The 20,151-nt window shown below is 41.9% G+C and overlaps 1 protein-coding gene across 1 annotated transcript in view; it reads right to left on the bottom strand.

The window, feature by feature from the left end:
• The window catches only part of BAALC (BAALC binder of MAP3K1 and KLF4), a 34,900-nt gene extending 15,229 nt beyond the window's left edge, over window positions 1–19,671 (bottom strand). The window contains exon 1 of the mRNA XM_039521506.1: window positions 19,365–19,671. Coding sequence (XP_039377440.1) covers window positions 19,365–19,542 — 178 coding nt within the window. The 5' untranslated portion in view covers window positions 19,543–19,671. The remainder of the gene's footprint in view (window positions 1–19,364) is intronic.
• Window positions 19,672–20,151: the final 480 nt, after the last annotated feature.

Below are 20,151 nucleotides of genomic sequence, written 5' to 3'. Positions count from 1 at the left end.
ATATGAGGAACTTCAGAGGGCCTGACCAACTAGGTGATGGGGCAACATGGTGGCAGATGAAGTTCAAAGTTGATGAATGCAAAGTAATGCACATTGGAGAGAAACATTTGAATTATTAATATACTTTACAGGGTTACAAATTATCTGTATCAACTAAGGAAAGTGACCTGGGCATCGCTATGTACAGCTCAATGAAGATCTTGGCTCTATGTTCAGCTATGGGCAAAAAAGCAAATAAGGCTACCTAAGAAATGGAATGGAGAATTGTGATCTGTATGAAATGCTGAAGTGCCATTTGCACCTTTTTCTGTCCCAAACCCCTGAGGAGTCCTTTCTGTACAGAGCACCATTGGAAGGGCTTCCACTACATGCCAGGGAGAAGGCATTCTGTGCAGAGGGAGATCTGCTTGGGGGTGTGCCCCTTCATATATATTCATGGAGGGGAGACTCCACCTACCTTTGCAAACATTTAGGGCTCAGTGCTGCTTTCTGGCTGGCAGTATCATACCACAAAGCTTGGGAAAGCAGCAGGAAGCTATATATCTTGTGTGTATACAAAATAAATAACTTAACAAGATATGGCCAATCACCACTCTTCTTATGTGTCATGCCCTTTGGACTAATCTCTGTATGTTTGTCTTACATTAATTTGTCTTCAGATCATGGACAGGGCCACCTTTTCTGTTTGGAAAGTAGCTCATGCATTTTCAGCACGAGTAATATGAAGTGTATGCATCCCATGCAGTGCAATCGGTGATTTTTCAATATAGTACAACAGGTGATACCTAATGAATGACAGAGGACAGGATCAAGCAAATATAGACTCTGATCTTGCAGTGAGCTCCATGTGGACTCACCCCTGTGCTTGTGCAGGTACAGACATTTACTAACATGGAGCTCTTTGCAGATTTTTGGGACAGGGATTTTCCCCCCACTGATATGTCAGGATACAGAATAATGCCTTGATACTGATATGTTTGGGTGTTGTAACTGTGTTGCAAATAGACTTGATGTTGCACCCTGTGATGGGGTGTACCAGGCCCAGAGGCACCTGCTGAAGGCCTCAGGGTACTACCACACACCATCCCAGAAAGAAGCAGTAGAGAAGTCCTCCAAGCTGCCTAGAGTGGCTGCAAGGAGCAGCCAATCAGGGCCCAGGAAGGCCATATAAAAAGAGCTGCAGTGCTCAAGACAAGCAGTTGCTGCCTGGAGCTGGAGGAGTGTGGCTTGCATTCTTGGATGGCTGAGGGAGCTCCAGGACTGCAGACAGAACAGCTAAAGAGGACACAGTAGCACATAACTGCTATTCAGAGGGTTCCTGGGCTGAGAGCAGGAGTAGGGTGGGCCTGGGTTCCCTCCCCACATTAGCCATGGGGGAGTGGCCTGAATATTGAAATGTGACACACTCTCAGAAGGGGAACTGAACTGCTTAGTGGCTCAGCTGGAGATCTGGGGCCAGAAGGATCCAGACAGGGCAAAGCCATTGCCTCCACGGAGGAAGCCTTGGGGTATGGCTTAATATCCAGGCCAGGTAAAGACTGTCATACTATTAAAGGACTGAGCCTAGGAAAGGCTGCAGGACATTATGGAGGGCCCTGAAATAGGCCCAGTTGGACTGTATGCCACAGAAGGGATTTGTTTTGTTTGCACGCCAACTATGCATGACTTGGTCGAAGGGCTGAGTCTCCAAAGAACTACCTGAAAAACCACTGACAGGAGTCACCACAGACTGAGAGTGGAGCAGATGCACACCTGGGCTGGGGACACTCACGAGAGGTGGGTGCTACCCTGTTACACACCCCATGCACTGATACACCATCATAAAATAAAGAGACAAATATCATGGCTATATTTGTTCTGGAAGGAAAATACAGATGGTACCAAACTTAACAACACCACACACAAAATAACAGGCTTAAAACTTGTCTAATCATCTAGCACAGAAATTTGAATTTAAGTTGTGGTCTTCATTTTAAGGAGTGGAACGACTTTCCAGGTCCAGGAGAGCAGTAAAAATTAAAAAAAATTTTTTTTCAAAGTTAAATTGAGGCCAGTCAGCCTTGACAATAACCCTTTTATTAGGCCTTAAATAATAAATACTTAGTACATAAAGAGGTTTATGTCATTAAAGAACTCTGCAAACACTTACAACACTTCTGGGAGGTTGGTAAACATTACTACCTTCATTGATTTTTCCCAAAGCTACAGAGGAATCCAGTGCCAGACCGGGCCAGATCCCAGCATGACTTTCCGGCTACTTATCCTGCACTCTGGCTCTTATTTACTGGATACAGTAGTCATCTAACATGACCTCTTCCTTCTGCTGATGTGCCCACAGGAGGAGGGCAAGGAAGAAGGAAACAAAAACAGTTCCCTCCTGATTCTTCTATTTTGGGGTGGCATTTGCCTTCCCTTTTTCCTCCTGGAGGAGCAGGGGTTCAATCTGCCACCCTCTGTGGATCCTCTGAGAGCCACACTCAGAAAGCCAGGGCCTCCTGCATGGCAGCCTGGTGTCTCTTTGCTGTCTCCCAGTCCTCTGTGGCTGTCTCCTCTGGAGAGTGTCCTCTGGAAGCACCTTAAGAGTGAAAATGGATTCCACAGTGCAGGGAGAGGGAGCAGAAACATTAAACAGTGTTAGGTTTTATTAACTTTTCTGAGTACTCCCACAGGGTTTGGGCAATGTTGTTCTCATAGCCTTAAATATAGCAACACAAATGGTTCTGCAATAATAAGTCAATTAGTGATAAAAAATTACACTGTTTTGAATGGGAGAAAGTGCTTCTGCATCACTCAGCTGACATGTTCCTTGGTTGCTATGGTGAAAATGTATTTGTTTAAACCAGTTAAAGAAATACTAGGGATTCAATATTCCTTCTGTATTATCCAAGGGTTAAAACAATAATATTAATGTAACTTTGGGGATGATTGTTTTTCTTGTTTCTGGTTATGAAAGTACTAGAATATAACACTAATTTTCATTTGTTATTTTGCTGACATCCTTTTAGCTGTAACTCTTCAATCAACAACTCTTACCAAGGATTTCCTATTGTGCACCTTGGAAATAATCCATAGGCAAACAAAACAGGGTCCATTTTCATTATTCAGCCACTGGAAAATGTATTTACATTATCAGAGATCTCAGATCTCCACTTGTTACCACAGCAAAGTTTTCCAACAGTAACGTACATATAATCCTGGGTTAATATTGCATTTATGTTCTGCACATCCATATGTCAAATCAATTATTTTACTCTGGTAAAGAACAGCAAATAGGTGATTAATTCCTCTTTAGAGAGGGAGGTAAACAATTATTTTCAGTTCTAATGTCTTAAATTACAAAACAATTAAATTCTTTTTTTATCTGAGAGGTTATACAAGACCTACTCTGACCTGTAAGAGTCACCATAGCATCCCCTCACAACATTTCCCCTTTCTGACTCTCCTCCTCACCTTCAACCATGTGCTGGACTCTTTTCTGATTGATGAGGATTGGATTTCACTTCTTCTGGAGCCCATAAACATGATTTATAAGTGTGCTGGAGTCACTAGAAATCTCTTCAGGGTGTTTGTACCCTTTTATTTTATTTAAAGTGAATTTAGTAATGTGGTATTACGCCACTGTAGGTTTGGCTCTGGTGGCTAGTTTCAAGCTCAACAGAGTGAAAGTCACTTCTGCTACTTGCTTCAGATTTAGAGTCTCTAGGAACACATAGTGACCATGCATACATTCACAAGTACAAGGTCTAGTATGTTTTACAAGTGTTATTAAAGTTGCAATTAAGGTCATGATTACACATGCATATGGAAATTATATAAAGACCTATGAACAAGTTACAAATATAGTCATATTTGCATCCTTAACAATATTCTTAGGGTCTGATGGATGCCTTGCCAATTGATCATCAGTAGAAGGATAGTTCATGTTGCAGTTTTCCTATAGGGAACTCATTTTACCCAGCCTGGGAGCCCTCTTTTATCTTGTGATTCTGACACCTACACTCTGCACACGTGTGTGAAGGTGTCCACCCTCTTTTTCCTTATTTGTATTTGTTCCTCAAAAATAATGGTGTACCCAGGGACAGTGCTACCATTAAGGCAAACTAGGTGGTTGCCTAGGGCGCCAAGATTTGGAGGTGCCAAAAAGCGGTGCCCCCAATTTTTTTTTTACAGCGGTTCCTCCCTGAGCCCGTGGTCGCTGCTCCACTTCTCTCACCTCTCAGGCTTGCAGCGCCAATCAGCTGTTTGGCGCCGCAAGTCTGGGAGGAGAGGAGAATTAGAGTGGGGGCGGCATGCTCAGGGAGGATGTGGAGCAGAGGTGAACTGGGGTGGGGAGGTGCTGCACGGCTCCCGGGGGGGGGGAGCTGCCACGGGGGGGGGCGCCTCAGGAGAGGGGCAGGTGGGGAGGTGTTGCAGGGCTGGAGCGGGGCGAAAGGTGGAAGTTTCGCCTAGGGCACAAAACTTCCTTGCACCGGCCCTGGGTGTACCCCATTTTTCATAGGTTGGTTATAGTTCCTTTTATTCTCTTTAGCATTTATGCATAACATATAACCTGCGGTTAGGGCCCGTGTTAGAACAACGTGACTACCAGGTATGTTGTAGTCAAAATTACTCTTACAGTTAATTTTTAAGCCACTGACACATCTTTTCCTGTAATCTTGTAGCATAGGGTCATTCTTTGGTCACTTTATTTATGTCAAGCATTTCTTAGGCCTAAGGCCTAGTATGGCCAAGCTGACATTTTACATGTCTGTAGGCCTTGCATTTCAGCCCTACTTACTTAAATACCTAATGCATTCTTATCCCTTCTGACTACTGATCGATTTTATACTTCTATAATCCTAAATTTAAATCTATTTAGCATACAATTATTATATATTACATTATATGTTAGTTATTCATAACATCACACAATAAATTAATGATAAAATGAAGTAATTGGCTATAGTAGTCCAACTTCCCAGCAGCTGAATGTGTTGTTCAGGTACCAAAGAACTTGTTTGAATCCTGATTCATTGCACAGTAGTACACTATGCTACCCTGTACCATTAGGCTAGTCCCAACCACCTTATTGTGCTGGAAGTCTGCAAGATATAGAGTGCTTTCATTTTTCTTTGATGCTGAGACTCAGATCTTCCTGATATGAAATCCACTGGTGCAACAGAGGCAGTGTGAAAGGACTGGTAAAAGGAAGGCAACTGATGTGGGTTAAGGTTTGTGGGAATTCCAGAAGTGAGACTTTAGGAAGGATTTGAATAAGAAGAGATTGTAGGCTTTGGGGTGCTGGAGTGAGAAGTAATTCTGTAGGATCAGCAGCGTGGGAGGCACAAAGCTGGGAATGGGAGGATATGAATGCGGTGTGAAGGTTGGTAGCTGCAGGAACTGAAACACAACAAAATGTATTGCTGGAAAAATGGAGGGTCAAAAATCAAAACTAGTGGGATGGGGCAATTATTTTGCTCTTCTGCAGATGGCCAGCCTTTCCCCTGGATGGGTTGCCCTGCAACACAGTCAGAATCCATGATCTTCCAGGAAGACCAAAAGGGTCAAGATAACTTTTGCTTGATGAGGTACATAAGATTTTAACACTCAACCAGCTGAGGGCAAATCAGAAAACTTGACTCTTCAATCAACTGACTAGAGGGATTTAAAAATAAATTCAACAACTTTTTAAAAAAAAACCAACAACAACTTGACCTCCTGCAGTGACGCTCACAGTTACAAACTCCCGCAGTACAAAACTGCACCTTCATTTACCCATTTCCTTTTTTAAAAGCATACACTGTTACTGATCATAATAGAAAAAAAAAGGCAAAATAGGTTTTAGATGCTAAAGAAATAATTGTAAGTACTTAAGCCAACAGCCAAGAAAATTGTTGGAGAAGAGCAAATTACTGATTACTGTACAAAAAAGGGACAAGCCATCGTTTCCATGCAAGTCCACTGGTGGGAAATGTACATACTCACACAGCATGTAGCATCACTGGTATAATCACTGAGAATGCTGTGTTTAGCTGTCAACAATCCCTCAATGTTCAGCTGTAGTATTCTCAGGGCTAGTTCAAAGGCTTAAACGTTGGTGAGTGGGCAGAATTACATAAGGAATGTTGGCTGGAAAGTGACCAAGATTCAGTCCTGGAAAGGACTTCAAATGCTGTCTGCTGGTTGGATCATCAGTTTCCCTGGTAAGAACCTGGTACTCATGGGTTGCACGAAAAAATGCTGAACCTCTTTCTTGTCACTTGAAATATGAATCCCACCCAAACTACCTCAGCATAATCCTCGATAGATTTCTTACATATCTTAACCATCTAAGGAAAACTGCACCTAATGTGAGGACTCAGAACATATCTTCTAAGCAAACTGACCAGGACTTCATGGGGAGCAAATGCTCAAATTCTCTGATCATCTGAGTTAGCTCTCTGTTACTCTGCAGCTGTACTCTGGTCTGGCTCCATTCGTCTCACAAGAAGTTGGTTGACACACAAATACATTCAACCGTGCACACTGTAACTGGGAGGATTCCATCCACACCAGCACTGTGGCTCCCCAAGGTAGCCACTCATCCACAGATCCATTGTGAGGATGCTACAGCCTCAATGGTTGAGAAGATCAGGGCAAACCCAAACCTACTACCATACAGTCCTCTTTGACTACCCAAAGCACACCTGTCTTCAAAGCACCCATTGTGGGCCCACTTGCTGTGCCCAGATTTCTCTGTAACATTGATGTGGCATGAAGAATAGTCTGCAGCTGATGTCAGAAACCAGTCTCCTATAACTGACCTGACTGAGCATGTACCCAGCTTTGATTTGCCATGCTGCTCATGGGTTCTTCTGAACAGATATCGAATGGACCAGGGTCAATGTGCAGCCATCTTCACACCTGAGCACAGGTGCTGGAACTAGGGATGCTTGGGGTGCTGCTGCACCCCCTGACTTGAAGTGGTTTCCATCATATACAGGTTTACAGTTTGGTTCAATGGCCCTCAGCACCCCCACTAGACAAATTGTTCCAGCACCCCGCACCTGAGGCCAATGAGAAGATCCCACATACGGCTGTGGCCAAAGACAGACAATTTCACACAGCACTAAAAACTGCCCTCTGACCAGATTTGAGGGTGGTCTGAGGGCTCTGCACTTTGCTGATGAGGGTGCTGCGAAATGGCTTGGCAAGCTCTGCATCTGATCAGAAGAACTGACATAATCCAACAAAATAGCACTGCTCCATCTCTGTCCAACAGGAGGCCTGATGTAAAAGAAAAAATAGCAGCATTGCCGCACAGCTTTTCAGTCTGGCATTAACTGAATCTGAGCTTAAAATAAAAAACAACTTTGAACCTCAGAATTTCTTACACTGCAATTGAGTTCCTTTGCCTTTAAGGTGTGCACTACACTGAAAGTGGGACTGGACTGGTTATTATGACTGTTTTGTGCCTATAATGCTGTTCTTGTTACAGGTATCCAAATCTCTGTCACCTTGAGACTGGATTACAATTATGTGCTCAACATGAGGCTATCCCTAAACACCATTAGGAAGTTTCAGTAATGCAGAATGCAACAGCCTTAGCAGTGTTTACATATGAAACACATTACACCTGTACTCTGTGATTGGGACTAACTTCCATTACATTTCCAAGTTCAGTGTTAGGGGTGTGTGTGTGTGTGTTTTATCTGTATATCCCACATGGCTCAGGACCCACTAGCCTCTCTCCTGGAGATACCAAGACAGTTAGGGAGGCCCTCTACTGAGGGCCTATGCACAAGGCACATTCAGTTAATTTGTTTTACCCATGTGCAAATGACTACACAAGGTGGAAGGCCATGTGGAATCAGTCCCACTCCATCTACTTTGAAATGCAGAGGGAATTTAGGGAGACAGATTGTAATTATACAAATTGGAATTCATCTGGGATTTTGTGAAAAATGGTATGGTCTGTTGATGAACCACAAATGATGAGGATCCTGATTATACAACCCATCCTAAAGTCCCCACTTCTATCAGCACAGTAGCTCAATACAAGACCACTGATTTAGGGAAGAGTACCACCTACTGAACTGTAAACCTCACTTAGTGAGGCACATGGGGTTTCCTTGAGAATCTCCCATCTGAGTGCTGAAAAGATCCAGCCTTGCTCAGGGCAAGACCTGATAAGATTACACTCGAGGTTGTATAACTGCAAAAACAATTTCCCTTCCATCAATTGTGTCAAATATTTAAATTAAAATTTATTCATTAAGGGTTTCTGGTACTTATTTACCAAAAATAAATAAATAAAAACATTTTGGAGGGGATAGAGGAATATTATTTATTTAGAGGAGCCCATCAGAATACACTAGGTATTTCTGACAAATATATATTTAAATGAACCAATATTTTAAAAGAAACAACCCCATAATATGTAAAAATGCTAAATGGCCATGCAGCACAACCTTCCCCCACACCCCCACAAAAAATTATCCACTTTCCCTATTCATCACCCTTAGCCACATTTGCTTCTGTAGCATCCTTTCCAATATAGGCCACAGACTAGCAAAGCAGTTAAACATGTGCTTAATTTTAAGCATGTGTGTAGTGTCATTGACTTCAGTGGATGACCTGAGTAATTATAGTCTGGTAGACTGACATCCATCCCAAGCAAGATAATGGAGAGGTTGATATAGGACTTGACTGATAAAGAATTAAAGGAGTGTAATATAATTAATGAAAACCAACACAGGTTTATGGAAAATAGATCCTGTCAAACTAACTTGATTTTTTTATGAGATTACAATTTTGGTTAATAAAGATAATAGTGCTAATGTAATAGATTTTTGTAAAGTGTTTGACTTGATATCACATGACATTTTAATTAAAAAATTAGAATGATATAAAATTAACATAGTACACATTAAATCGATTAGAGACTGATAGGTCTCAGTGTAACTGTAAATGGGGAATTGTCATTGAGTGGGTGTGTTAACATTTTTATCAATGACCTACAAGAAAACAAAATCATCACTGAAAAAGTTTGCAGATGACACAAATTGGAGGAGTGATAAATAATGAAGAGGACAGGTCACTAATAAAGAGTCATTTGGATGGCTTGGTAAACTGGGAGCAATCAAACAATATGTATTTTAATACAGCTAAATGTAACATATACATCTAGGCATAAAGAATGTAGGCCATACATACAGGGTAGAGGACTCTATCCTGGGAAGCAGTGACTGAAAAAGACTTGGTGGTCTTGATGAATAATCAGCTGAACATGAGCTCCCAATGTGATGTTCTGAACAAAAGAGCTACTGCAATCCTGGGATGCATAAACAGTGGAATCTTGAGTAGGATTAGAGAAGTTATTTTACCTCTAAACTTGGCACTGGTGCAACCAGATCTGGAATACTGCATACTGGTAAATTGGAGAGGGTTCAGAGAAGAGCCACAAGAATGATTAATGGATTAGAAACATGCCTTACAATAATAGACTCAAAGAGCTCAATCTATTTAACAAAGAGAAGGTTAAAGGCTGGAAGTTGAAGCTAGACAAATTCAAACAGGAAACAAGGTACAGGTGTAACTTTTTAACAGTGAGGTTAATTAACCACTGGAACAATTTACAAGGGTCATGGTGGATTCTCTATCACTGACTACTCTTAAATCAAGACTGGATGTTTTTTCTGAAAGATCTGCTCTAGGAATTATTTTGGGGAAGCTCTATGTCCTGTGTTATACCGGAGGTCAGATTAGATGACCACAGTGGTCGCTTCTGGCCTTGGAAGCTATGAATAAATCGAACCAATAGAAAAGCTTTTCAGAAAAATCGGATTTACCAAGTAAATATTGCTTAAATACTGTCCCTACTCCTCAACCCAAACATTACTGTTACTTCTCCTGATCTACAAATTTCCAGCTTCTAATCTAGGTCATTAACATAATGCCATCTTAATTTCACAGAGGTGCTGATGTCAGTCTGATCGCTGGAGGGATAAAACTGAGAGTGGCATGAAAAATTGCTATACAATATCTGGAGAATGGGATGGATGTTTTCCATTTATGGCCCTGATCCAGCAAAACGATGAATCTATGAACTAGCCACATGCTTAATATACTGCAAGACCAGAAGAAACCATTGTGATTGTCTAGTCTGACCTCTTGTACAGCACACACCATAGAACTTCTCCAAAATAATTCCTGGAACATATCTCTTTGGATATTTTTCTATCTTGATTGAAAAATTGTCAGTGATCGAGAATCCACCATGACCCTCATAGGTTGTTTCAAAGGTTAATTACCCTCACTGTTAAAAAGTCATGCTTATTTCCAGCCATTGGATTGTGTTATACCTTTCTATGCTAGACTGAACAGCCCATTATTATATATTGGTTTCCCATGTAGATAGTTATAGACTGGAATCAAGTCACCCCTTAACTGTCTTTTTGTTAAGTTAAACAGACTGAGCTCTTTGAGTCCTTAACCTCCAACTGCCAAAAGCTGGGACTGGACGACAGAGTATGGATCACTCAAAATTGCCCTGTTCTATTCATTGCCTCTGAAGCATCTGGCACTGGCAACTGTGGGCTGGTCTACACTAAGGGGAAAAATCGATATAAGATCGCGCTTCTCAGCCGCGAATAACGAGCTGCTGAAAGCAAAGTATCTTATATCGATAACTACCCCGCCCACGGGGCGATCGATGGATGTCCGCTCTCCATGTCGCGGCCCGCCGCGCCACGCGGGGTTTCGGTGGAGTTCGAAAAGCGCTGGGGGATCGGATATATCATATCGCATCTAGATGAGATCGATCCCTAAAATCGATCGAAAAAAACGCCGACGACACGCGGCTGTCAGAAGACAGGATACTTTGCTAGATGGAGAATTAGTCTGACCCCGTATGGCCATTCTTATTTTCTTGGTCTATCCTTTAATCATTCTCGTGGCTATTCAATGAACCGTCTCCAATTTATCAACATCATTCTTTGCATCCGAAGAAGTGGGTATTCACCCACGAAAGCTCATGCTGCAAAACATCTGTTAGTCTATAAGGTGCCACAGGATTCTTTGCTGCTTCTACAGAACCAGACTAACATGGCTACCCCTCTGATTCTTGAATTGCAAGCACCAGAACTGGACACAGTATTCCAGCTCTAGTTGCACCAGTGCCAAATATAGAGATAAAATAACTTCTTTAATCCTACTCAAGATTCCCCTGATTATGTGTTCCAGAATTGCATTAGCTCTTTTGGTCAGAGCATCATAGTGGGAGCTCATGTTCAGATGATTATCCATCATGGCCCCCAAATCTTCTTCAGTCACTGCTTCCCAGGATACAGTCCCCCATCCTATAAGTATGGCCTACAATATTGTTCCGAGATGTATAGATTTTCATTTAGTTGTACGAAAATACATATTGTTTGCTTGTGCTCAGCTTCCAAGTGATCCTGATTATTCTGAATAAGTGACCTTCTCCTCCCAAATTTTTGTGTCATCTGCAAACTTCATCAGTGATCATTTTATGTTTTCTTGTAGGTCATTGATAAAAATGTTACATAGCATAGGGCCAAGAACTGATCCCTCCAGAACCCCAATGGAAACACACCTTCTCAATGACTATTCCCCATTCACAGTTACATTTTGAGATCCATCAGTTTTTAATCCATTTAATGTGTGCCATGTTACTTTTATATCATTCTAATTTTTTAATCAGAATGTCACGCGGAACCAAGTCAAACATGTTACAGAAACCTAAGTACATTACAGCAACACTATTACCTTTATCAACCCAATCTTGTAGTCTCATCAAAAAAAGATATCATGTTAGTTTGACAGGATTGATTACCATAAACCCATGTTGATTTGTTTTAATTACATTAATCCCCTTTAATTCCTTATTAATCTATTCCTATTCTATCATCACTCTATTATGCCCAGGATTGATATCGAATAATTACCTATAATTACCTGAGTTATCCCATTTACTTCCCCAGTGCTCCATGACTTATTGAAAATTAACCTTATCAATCAAGTTAGCTCCTCAGCCAGCTCTTTCAAAACTCTTGGGATGCAAGTTATCTAGACCTGCTGATTTTAAAATATCTAACTTTAGTAGCTTCTGCTTAACATTCTCTAGAGATACTGGTGGAATGGTAAGAGTGTTATCATCATATGATGAGACTACATCATCTGTTTTTCCCCAAATAGAGAATATAAATATTTATTGACTATTTCTGCCTTTTCTGTATAATTATTGATAATTCTACCATTATAATTCTGCTAATGGACCAATACCATTGTCAGAATTCTGTTTGTTCCTAATATATTTTAAAAACTTTAAAAAATTGTCCTTACCTCTGCTAGCCATAAATTTCTCCTTTTGTCCCATTGTTTCCCTTATCATTTTCTACAGTGCCTAACTTCTGATTTATATTCCTTACTATCAACTTTCCCTTTCTTCTATTTATTATATAGCTACCTTCATTTCCCTCTAAACTAGGTCATTGGTTTTTTTAAACTAGCATGGCCTTCTTCCTCAATTGTGGCTCTTTGGGCATCTAGTAGGATGTTCTTAAGTGATTCCCAAATTATCTTTCATATTTTTTCTACTTAAATTCTTCCAAAATTACGATTTGGCTCATAATTGTTTTCAGCTTTGTGAAATTGGCCCTATTAAAGCACTGTGTGGGGGTGTGTGAGGGGGAGGGAGAAAGGGCTACATTACATTACTGGTCTGAACTTTATTCTGTTTGCACATTATAAATGTAATCAAGTCATGATCATTTGTACCTAAGCTACCGTTAACTTTTACTTCTGTGATCAGTTCCTCTTTATCTGCTAGGACAATGTCTAATTTAAAACTGATGTGTTGTAAATATAAGTTAGGCTACAAAGTGGAAACCTTAACTGGATTCCAAGTTGAATGCTATCTATATCTATCTATATCTATATATTTGAATGAAGGATGCAAATATTCAATGTAGTGCAAATTCCAGTGGTTTTGCTCCCATCATTTATTGCACACTATATCCAGTTACCTATTCTTTTCATCTACTGCCATTTTAGGTTACTTATAATTCCCTGATTCATGGGCTGAATTAAAGATGTGGCTTGTTTTTGGCAGGAAAACCTAGGGAAAAAGGTGGTTATGCTGTGCATCAGTGTTATTTCTTTTTGGCCCCTGCAGTACTTCCCATCAATCTTTGGTGGACAGTCTGTGAAAAATTGAATTTACTATCACTGAACTAAGAGGTATATATGTGAATGACATATTCAGATTAATTCCTCTAAAGCAGCAGGGTCTTACACTCTTTCAGATTGCTTTTGGCTTGCTTTTACATTTAATACTGTGTTTGTACTTACAGTACTGGCAGCACAGAGGTTTATTTATATGTTCTTCCCTGAGTGCTGAGTATTCTACAAGCTCTGGTGCCATTCAAAGCCTATCTGGAGAACATCCCCATCAAATCATGATTTTAAGGAACTGATTTGCAAAGGGGTCTCAACCCATAAACTATCCCAACTCATCCTTTTATGCATGCACAAACATCTGTACTAACCCACTGTACAAATAAAATTTACGTAGTTTTTGCATATCACCTGCATGCATAGATATTAATGCTTGAAAAGTGTGTCTACTCAACTTTGTGTACACATAAAGTGGCCACTTTCTGAAAACTAGACACCATTTTCCTAGCATTTCTTCTTCCTTTCTTCCTCCTCCCTTTTACTCTCTTCTTCATTGCTGAGAACTGAGCCTGTTCAATACAATATATCCCCAGCAGAAGTTATGGGTAATGGAAGTTGAAAGAGCGTGTAGAATAAAATCCATTGACAATAAAAAATGGACCACATTATCTAGTAATTTAATAGAACAGTAATGTTTATACTAAAGTTCTGGAACACATCTACACGCAGTAAAGATGTCCTAATTATCCACTGGTCACTACAACACTTGACTGTAATAAAATCACCCCTTCTTATTAAGCGATTAAACATCAGAGTAATTATTATGACATATTTCTTATATATTCCAGAGTTTAAATGAACATAAGAGGTGGGGGGAGGAAAAGACAGGTATAAGAACATAGAGCGGGGTATTGATATGCCTTTATTTTGCATTACCGAACCTGGACATTGCATTAATGGGCTCTCCAGCAGAAACTGTTTATTGTAAAGTATATTAAAAGATATAATGATTTAATAAAGCATCTTTCTTTTTCAGAAGATGAGAATTTCATTTGCAACCTGATGGTTGTTTCCTCACTTACGTTAAACTTTTAATTTCATGTTTACCTGGTGAATGGAACAGCAGATGATTGCAGCTGTGGTTATAACCAATACTGCTCTGTTGTTATGGCAACTAGTGTTCAAACAGCCCTGTTTTTCTACAACTCCTTTCAGTTTCTCCTACTGTAAAGCAACACACAAGGGAAGGGCAACTCTCAGAAACTTCCATAAAAAATTTGGCCAGTGCTTTGAACCCCTTTTTATTTCAAGTGTGCTGATTCTTAAGCAGGAATCCTCAGCCTAATTGCCAAGTTGATATCTATCAGCCTTTCCTGGTGCTGTGAGTGATCACACATTTGTAGAACAACTATATCATTCTCCAGTTAAGTAAATGCAACAGAACAATTTTTTTTCATAAATACACACAAATGCATCTAAATAGAGACAATTATGCCAAATATCAGTTTGATATTGTTGGTTAGCTGATCTTAATTTATTAATTTTTTGGTGTCACTGTTGAGTTTTCCCTCCTATTATTCTGGTGGAATTTCCCTTACATGTTCATGAAGGGCCCAATCCTGATCCTGTTTAACTGAATGGACATTTTGGCCAATGATTTCAGAAGAAGGATTCGGACCACGGTATATACATTTTTCTGCTAATAAGTCTATTTTTTGTGGCTGCCCACTGTCAGTAGGCACCTTTGCTAATGTCATGAAAATGTTTTCCTCTACAGCAGAGGTTCTCAAACTGTGGTCTGTGGACCACCAGTGGTCCATGAGCTCCATTCAGGTGGTCTGCAGATAGTTCCCTCTAAGGTGCGCGTCTGGGCAGCCGCACACGAGAGAATGAAGGGCCACCCACCTAATTAGTGGAGCTGCGCAGGCGTGGCTTCACTAATCAGGTGCCTGGACCCTGGAGAAGATACACATGTAAGGTGAGGTGGTGGTCTTGGGGGGAATAGGAGGTAGGTGGGACGGGGCAGTGGGGTGAGAAGAGGGGCTGGAGGGAATTTGGGATGTGCAGGGCTGCGGCGGCTAGAGAAAAAGGCGACTTTCCCCAGCTCCAGGACTGCAGCTGCCAGGAAAAGATGGCCCTCCTTCCCAGCCCCATCTCTGTGGCTGCTGCGGTGGGGGAGAGAGGGAGAGACCCCCACACTTCTTCCCAGTCCCAGCTCGAAGGCTGCCACGGAGGGGGAGAGAGGGCACATCCATCGCATTAGAAAGGTAAGACTACTGATATTAATATGAGTTGTGTGTTTTAATTTGTAGAATAAAAAACATTAATTAAAGGTTTTTTTATATAGCGCTTTTATCCAACGCACTTTACAATAGTTAGCTAACAGTACAAACAACATTTCGAAAGATCATTATGTGGTCCACTGAGACCCTCAGCAATTTTCAAGTGGTCCATGAAAAAAAAGTTTGAGAACCACTGCTCTACAGTATGTCAGGCTGATTTGCATAAAATATATTGTGGATAATGTTCTTTGATATATTACAACTGTAAAGTATACAAAAACTAATACAGAAAGGTTTTTTTTTTTCAAGTCAAACAACAAAATTACTCAAGTAATTAAAAATAAGTCTTACTTGTATCAATGAACTAGGGTTTGACTGAGGTACAGAATAAGAATTCGGAGTCAATCAATATGCAGCTTGTCAGCTCTGCTACAATAGATGTACTCTTAACTTAGTTCCTTGATCATTTAAAGATCAATTATTATTCATAATGCAGCAGCACCCTCGGACAAGATTTGGGCCCCATGGTGCTAGATGCTGTAAAAACACATAGTAAGAGCCAGTATCTGCCCTGAGGAGCTGTCAATCAAAGGGACAGATCATGACTATATGACCTTTTGAGCAAGAGGCAGCATTTTGTTTTATTAGTCAAAGTCATTTTCTGGAATAAGCAAAAACTGAGTTTAACATGGCTGCTGGTTTAGGAGAGCGTGGGAATAGAATGACTTAAAAGAAGCTACCTCTGAGCAGTAATACTGAGTTTGGTTTCAGCTGTAATTTAGTTAATGGACCTCTTAATGGTTTTTGATAGGGGTTTGTGTTTTGCAGTTAATAGACTGTTTACATGTACACTAGATGTTTATCACAGTTTTTGCAGCAAGTTATTCATAGATATGAACTGAGACATTACAGTTTTGGTGGTTATTTGAAAATTACTTATCCTGTGGTTTTCTTGTGGGGGATTAGCCTTTTGGCGACTGAGTCTGATCCTGTAAACCCTTACTTGTGCAGTTCCACTGAAGTCAATCAGGCAACTAAAGTGAGAAGAACCAAGTGTAAGGAGTTGCATGATGAAGCCCTATGTGCTTCTTTGGAAAAAGAGTACTATTATTATGCCCAACTATAGCCTGAGCATTGGCGGAGGCTTGGGAAACAAAGATTCTGTGACAAGTTCTTAGCTTACAATGAAATGGAGGCCTTTATCAGCATTCTGCTAGAAAATCTCATTTCTCACTCCTGGAAACCAATCACCCTAAGTTTAGACAAGTTTGTCTTTTAAAAGGTTTCTTTCAATTTCATCACCTGCAATGCTTCATAATGTTACCTGTATTTTTATATCTCTCTCCCTCTTCAATATGCGAGGCTGTTTGGTGCTATCAAAGGCTCAGCTTTGGACTTTCGTGAATTGCTGCTGAGTATATTTTACTTCTGTTATGATTCTGGTCAGAGCATAGAGGATCTGTTCTTTTATAGTTTTCAATATTTCACTTACTGGTTTATAACAATTAATATTGTTCTGTATTTACTCTTGTGAAAAATACAGAGATGTTGAAATTTATTAGTTTATTTAAACATTCATGTTAAAAAAATGTAAAAAGACTGATAAATAATCTAAAGAAAATAAACTAAAACAGGAAGAAAGGAAAGGTGAAATATGGAGGGGGACAGAAGATTAAAAAAAAGACATACAGTAATGAATTGTGATTTTATTTAATAAAAAGTTATGCCAAAATGTTATGAAATATCATAGGTTTGGCTACACACACATTTATCTATAGTGCAAGTACATAAATAGAGCTTAATATACTGTCAAAGAGAAAGAAGGATGTACTAGCATTCTGAAAATATTTTTGACAGATATTAATGCCAAGGAAGGAGGTAGATTATTTATTGTGGTACTTGGGAGTGTTACTAGGAATGACAGGGTAATCAAGAAAGGGAAAATCCAGGTTTGAATATTAGGAAAAATTCCTGACAGTGAGATATAGCTAAGAAATAGTCTCCCAATAGAATTAAGGAGCAAAGAGTCCTGTGGCACCTTATAGACTAAAGATGTATTGGAGCATGAGCTTTCGTGGGTGAATACCCACTTCGTCAGATGCAATGTTGCAGCTTTTACAGATCCAGACTAACATGGCTACCCCTCTGATACAATAGAATTAAGTTAACTCTTATTATTATTATTGCAGTATTTGTACTGTGATAATACCTAAAATGTGGTAGGAGCAGCAACCAGCAACCCTGTCTCATATTGGCACATCACCCCAAGAACTTACCATATCGAAGGAGGTGGTGGTAGTTCCATCAGTTGGAGCATTTAAAACTTGAGTGGACAAAACACTAAAATATATTAGAGAGACAAGGTGGGTAAAGTAATAGCTGACCTGAAGAAGAGCTCCGTGTAGCTCGAAAGCCTGTCTCTCTCACCAACAGAAGTTGGTCCAATAAGAGGTATTATCTCACCTATCTTGTCTCTCTAATATCCTGGGACCAACACAGCTCCAACAATACAGAAAAATGTGCTGTAAAAACAATCCCAGACTGCCAGAAAAACAGAAGAATAACTTAAGTGTTTTCTCTCTCGTCTCTATGATCCCATAGGCAGATTGAAATGCCCTGAAAAACTAATTTATGTAACACTTGCATATTGAATCTCACCTCCCCTTTCTCCCTCATCCTGTCTTTCCCCATTGTAAATTCTTAGATCCACTGCTGGTTAACAATGTGACAAATGTTACAAATAAAAAGTCAAAATTGCAGTTCAATTGCCTTATTTCACACTGTTAGGTCAATTTCATTTTCTGCAATGTCATGGTCCATTTAATTTTATTTTCAGAGGGGTTTTAAGGAAGGGAGGGTTGGCTGATTTGTGCCACTTTTAAAATATACTCCTCAATGCCTTGTTTTGCATCGAATGGTCATTTATTCTGCACCAAGAGACCATACAGCCACATTCTCTGCCAGTGGGATTATCACAAAACTAATGCCATTTACATGTTCTCCCTCAAAAAATTAAGGATCATTATCAAAGTGTGGTAGGTAGAGAACAAGCTTTTTCTAATAAAAGCGCAGGAATGTGAAAATTCCTCCTTTTCCATGTCCACTGGAAACTACAAGAAACTATATAGGTTATGAGGCAGTGAAGGGTTTTTTTGACAAACGGTGCAGTGCTGCTGTACAATCCCGAAGTTTTTAAAGTGCAGACTTAGATGCCTGCATTTCCAAATAGGCGTAAAAAAGCATCTTTTCCCAAGGGGGAAAAGAGAAATAGACTATATATAATACCGCTTTGGTGCTAGTTGCAAACCCTTGTCCACGCATTTGATTAAACTCTTAACAGAACAATAAAGAGATTCAGACAGACCGTTTGTCCGTCCAACCTGGGGAGGGTAGATTCAAATATCTCGTGTTTCACATAAGTGAGGACATTTTCTATGTGCCAGATGTTAAGCTTCAGCGGGAATTTCCAATAACTGGGGCTAGCTTAACTGGGGGAGTACCGTGGTATACTCATGCGAGACAGAAATGGCCCATACTTCACAGATCGCTAGGAGGAAGCCTTAACAAGCGATCTCCCCGACCCCTCGCTTTTGTCTCATCGCGATGTACAGATGCTGTTCGCCGGCCAGGTTCGCAGCAGATCAGCCGGAGCCGCTGGTTTAAAGCCGCTTGTCCTGCCGGCCCAGGGTCTGCGGCTCACGAACACGGGGCTCCCCCGGGGCAGATGCTAGACGCTGTGCCCGCTCCTAGGCTCCGGAGGGAAGGGGGGACGATGGCTGGTCAGCCAACCCGCCCCAGCTCAGAGCCGGCGGGGGACCCCAGCTCGCCCCGGGGACCGAGCCGGAGGGAGGGGGGCGGGGCAGGAGATGAGGGGCTTTGGCTGCGGCCCCGGGGACCCGCCCCCCCCCACAGCCCAGCACTCACCCGGGTGCGGCGCGCCCTGGTCCCGCAGTCCGGCCTCGGCGCGGGCGCTCTCGTGGCCGCAGGCCGGCGGCGGGGGCTCGGTGTCGGTGTTCGTCAGCCAGGTGGACTCGGTCTCGCGGGTCCAGCTCTCGTAGTAGCGCGGCTCGATGGCATCGGCTCGGCTCCCCCCGCAGCCCATCCTGCCGGCACCGGGACTGCCCGGCTGCAGCCCAGCGCCCCGGGCGCGGCCAGCACCGCGTCCCGCCCCCGCCAGCCAGCCAGGGGGCCGAGACCCCGCGGGGCGCCGCTCCCGTCCTCCCCGCTGTGCTCTCTGCCAGGCAGCTACCCCTCCCTCCTCTCCTCTCCTCCCCTCCTGCTGCTCGGCCTTGCGGTCTCCCGCCTCCCCCGCTGCTCCCTCCCCGCCGTCTGCGCCTCCTCTCTCTCCCCGGGATTTCCTGGCGGGAGACTGGCTCCGCGCAGCCCCGGCACACGCGGCAGTGCCTGCGGGGACGCCACTGGAAGAGGCGCCTCAGCGAGTTGTCTGATCGCCGCAACTCCTCAGCCTCCAGCCCATGAAGAGGCGGGGATGGGAGAAAGCAGCCGCCCAGAGATGCTGGTTCCCTACATTAACGGGTGATGCAGTGGTAGTATTTGGGACTGGCCAAAACAAACCTTGGGCGCCCGGGCGCCCCATTTCATAACCCCCCCTTCCTCCTTTTCCTAGCATGCGAGGGTAACAGCGACTGGCTCCCGATTGCTGCATTAACTCGGTTGCTGCTGTTAAAGAGGCAACGTTTGTAGTTCAGTC

Source organism: Mauremys reevesii, linkage group 2 (assembly GCF_016161935.1).
Source record: "Mauremys reevesii isolate NIE-2019 linkage group 2, ASM1616193v1, whole genome shotgun sequence".
Lineage (NCBI taxonomy): Eukaryota > Metazoa > Chordata > Testudines > Geoemydidae > Mauremys > Mauremys reevesii.
Note: the sequence above shows the minus strand (reverse complement) of the source record. Positions and strands in the feature narration are given on the sequence as shown.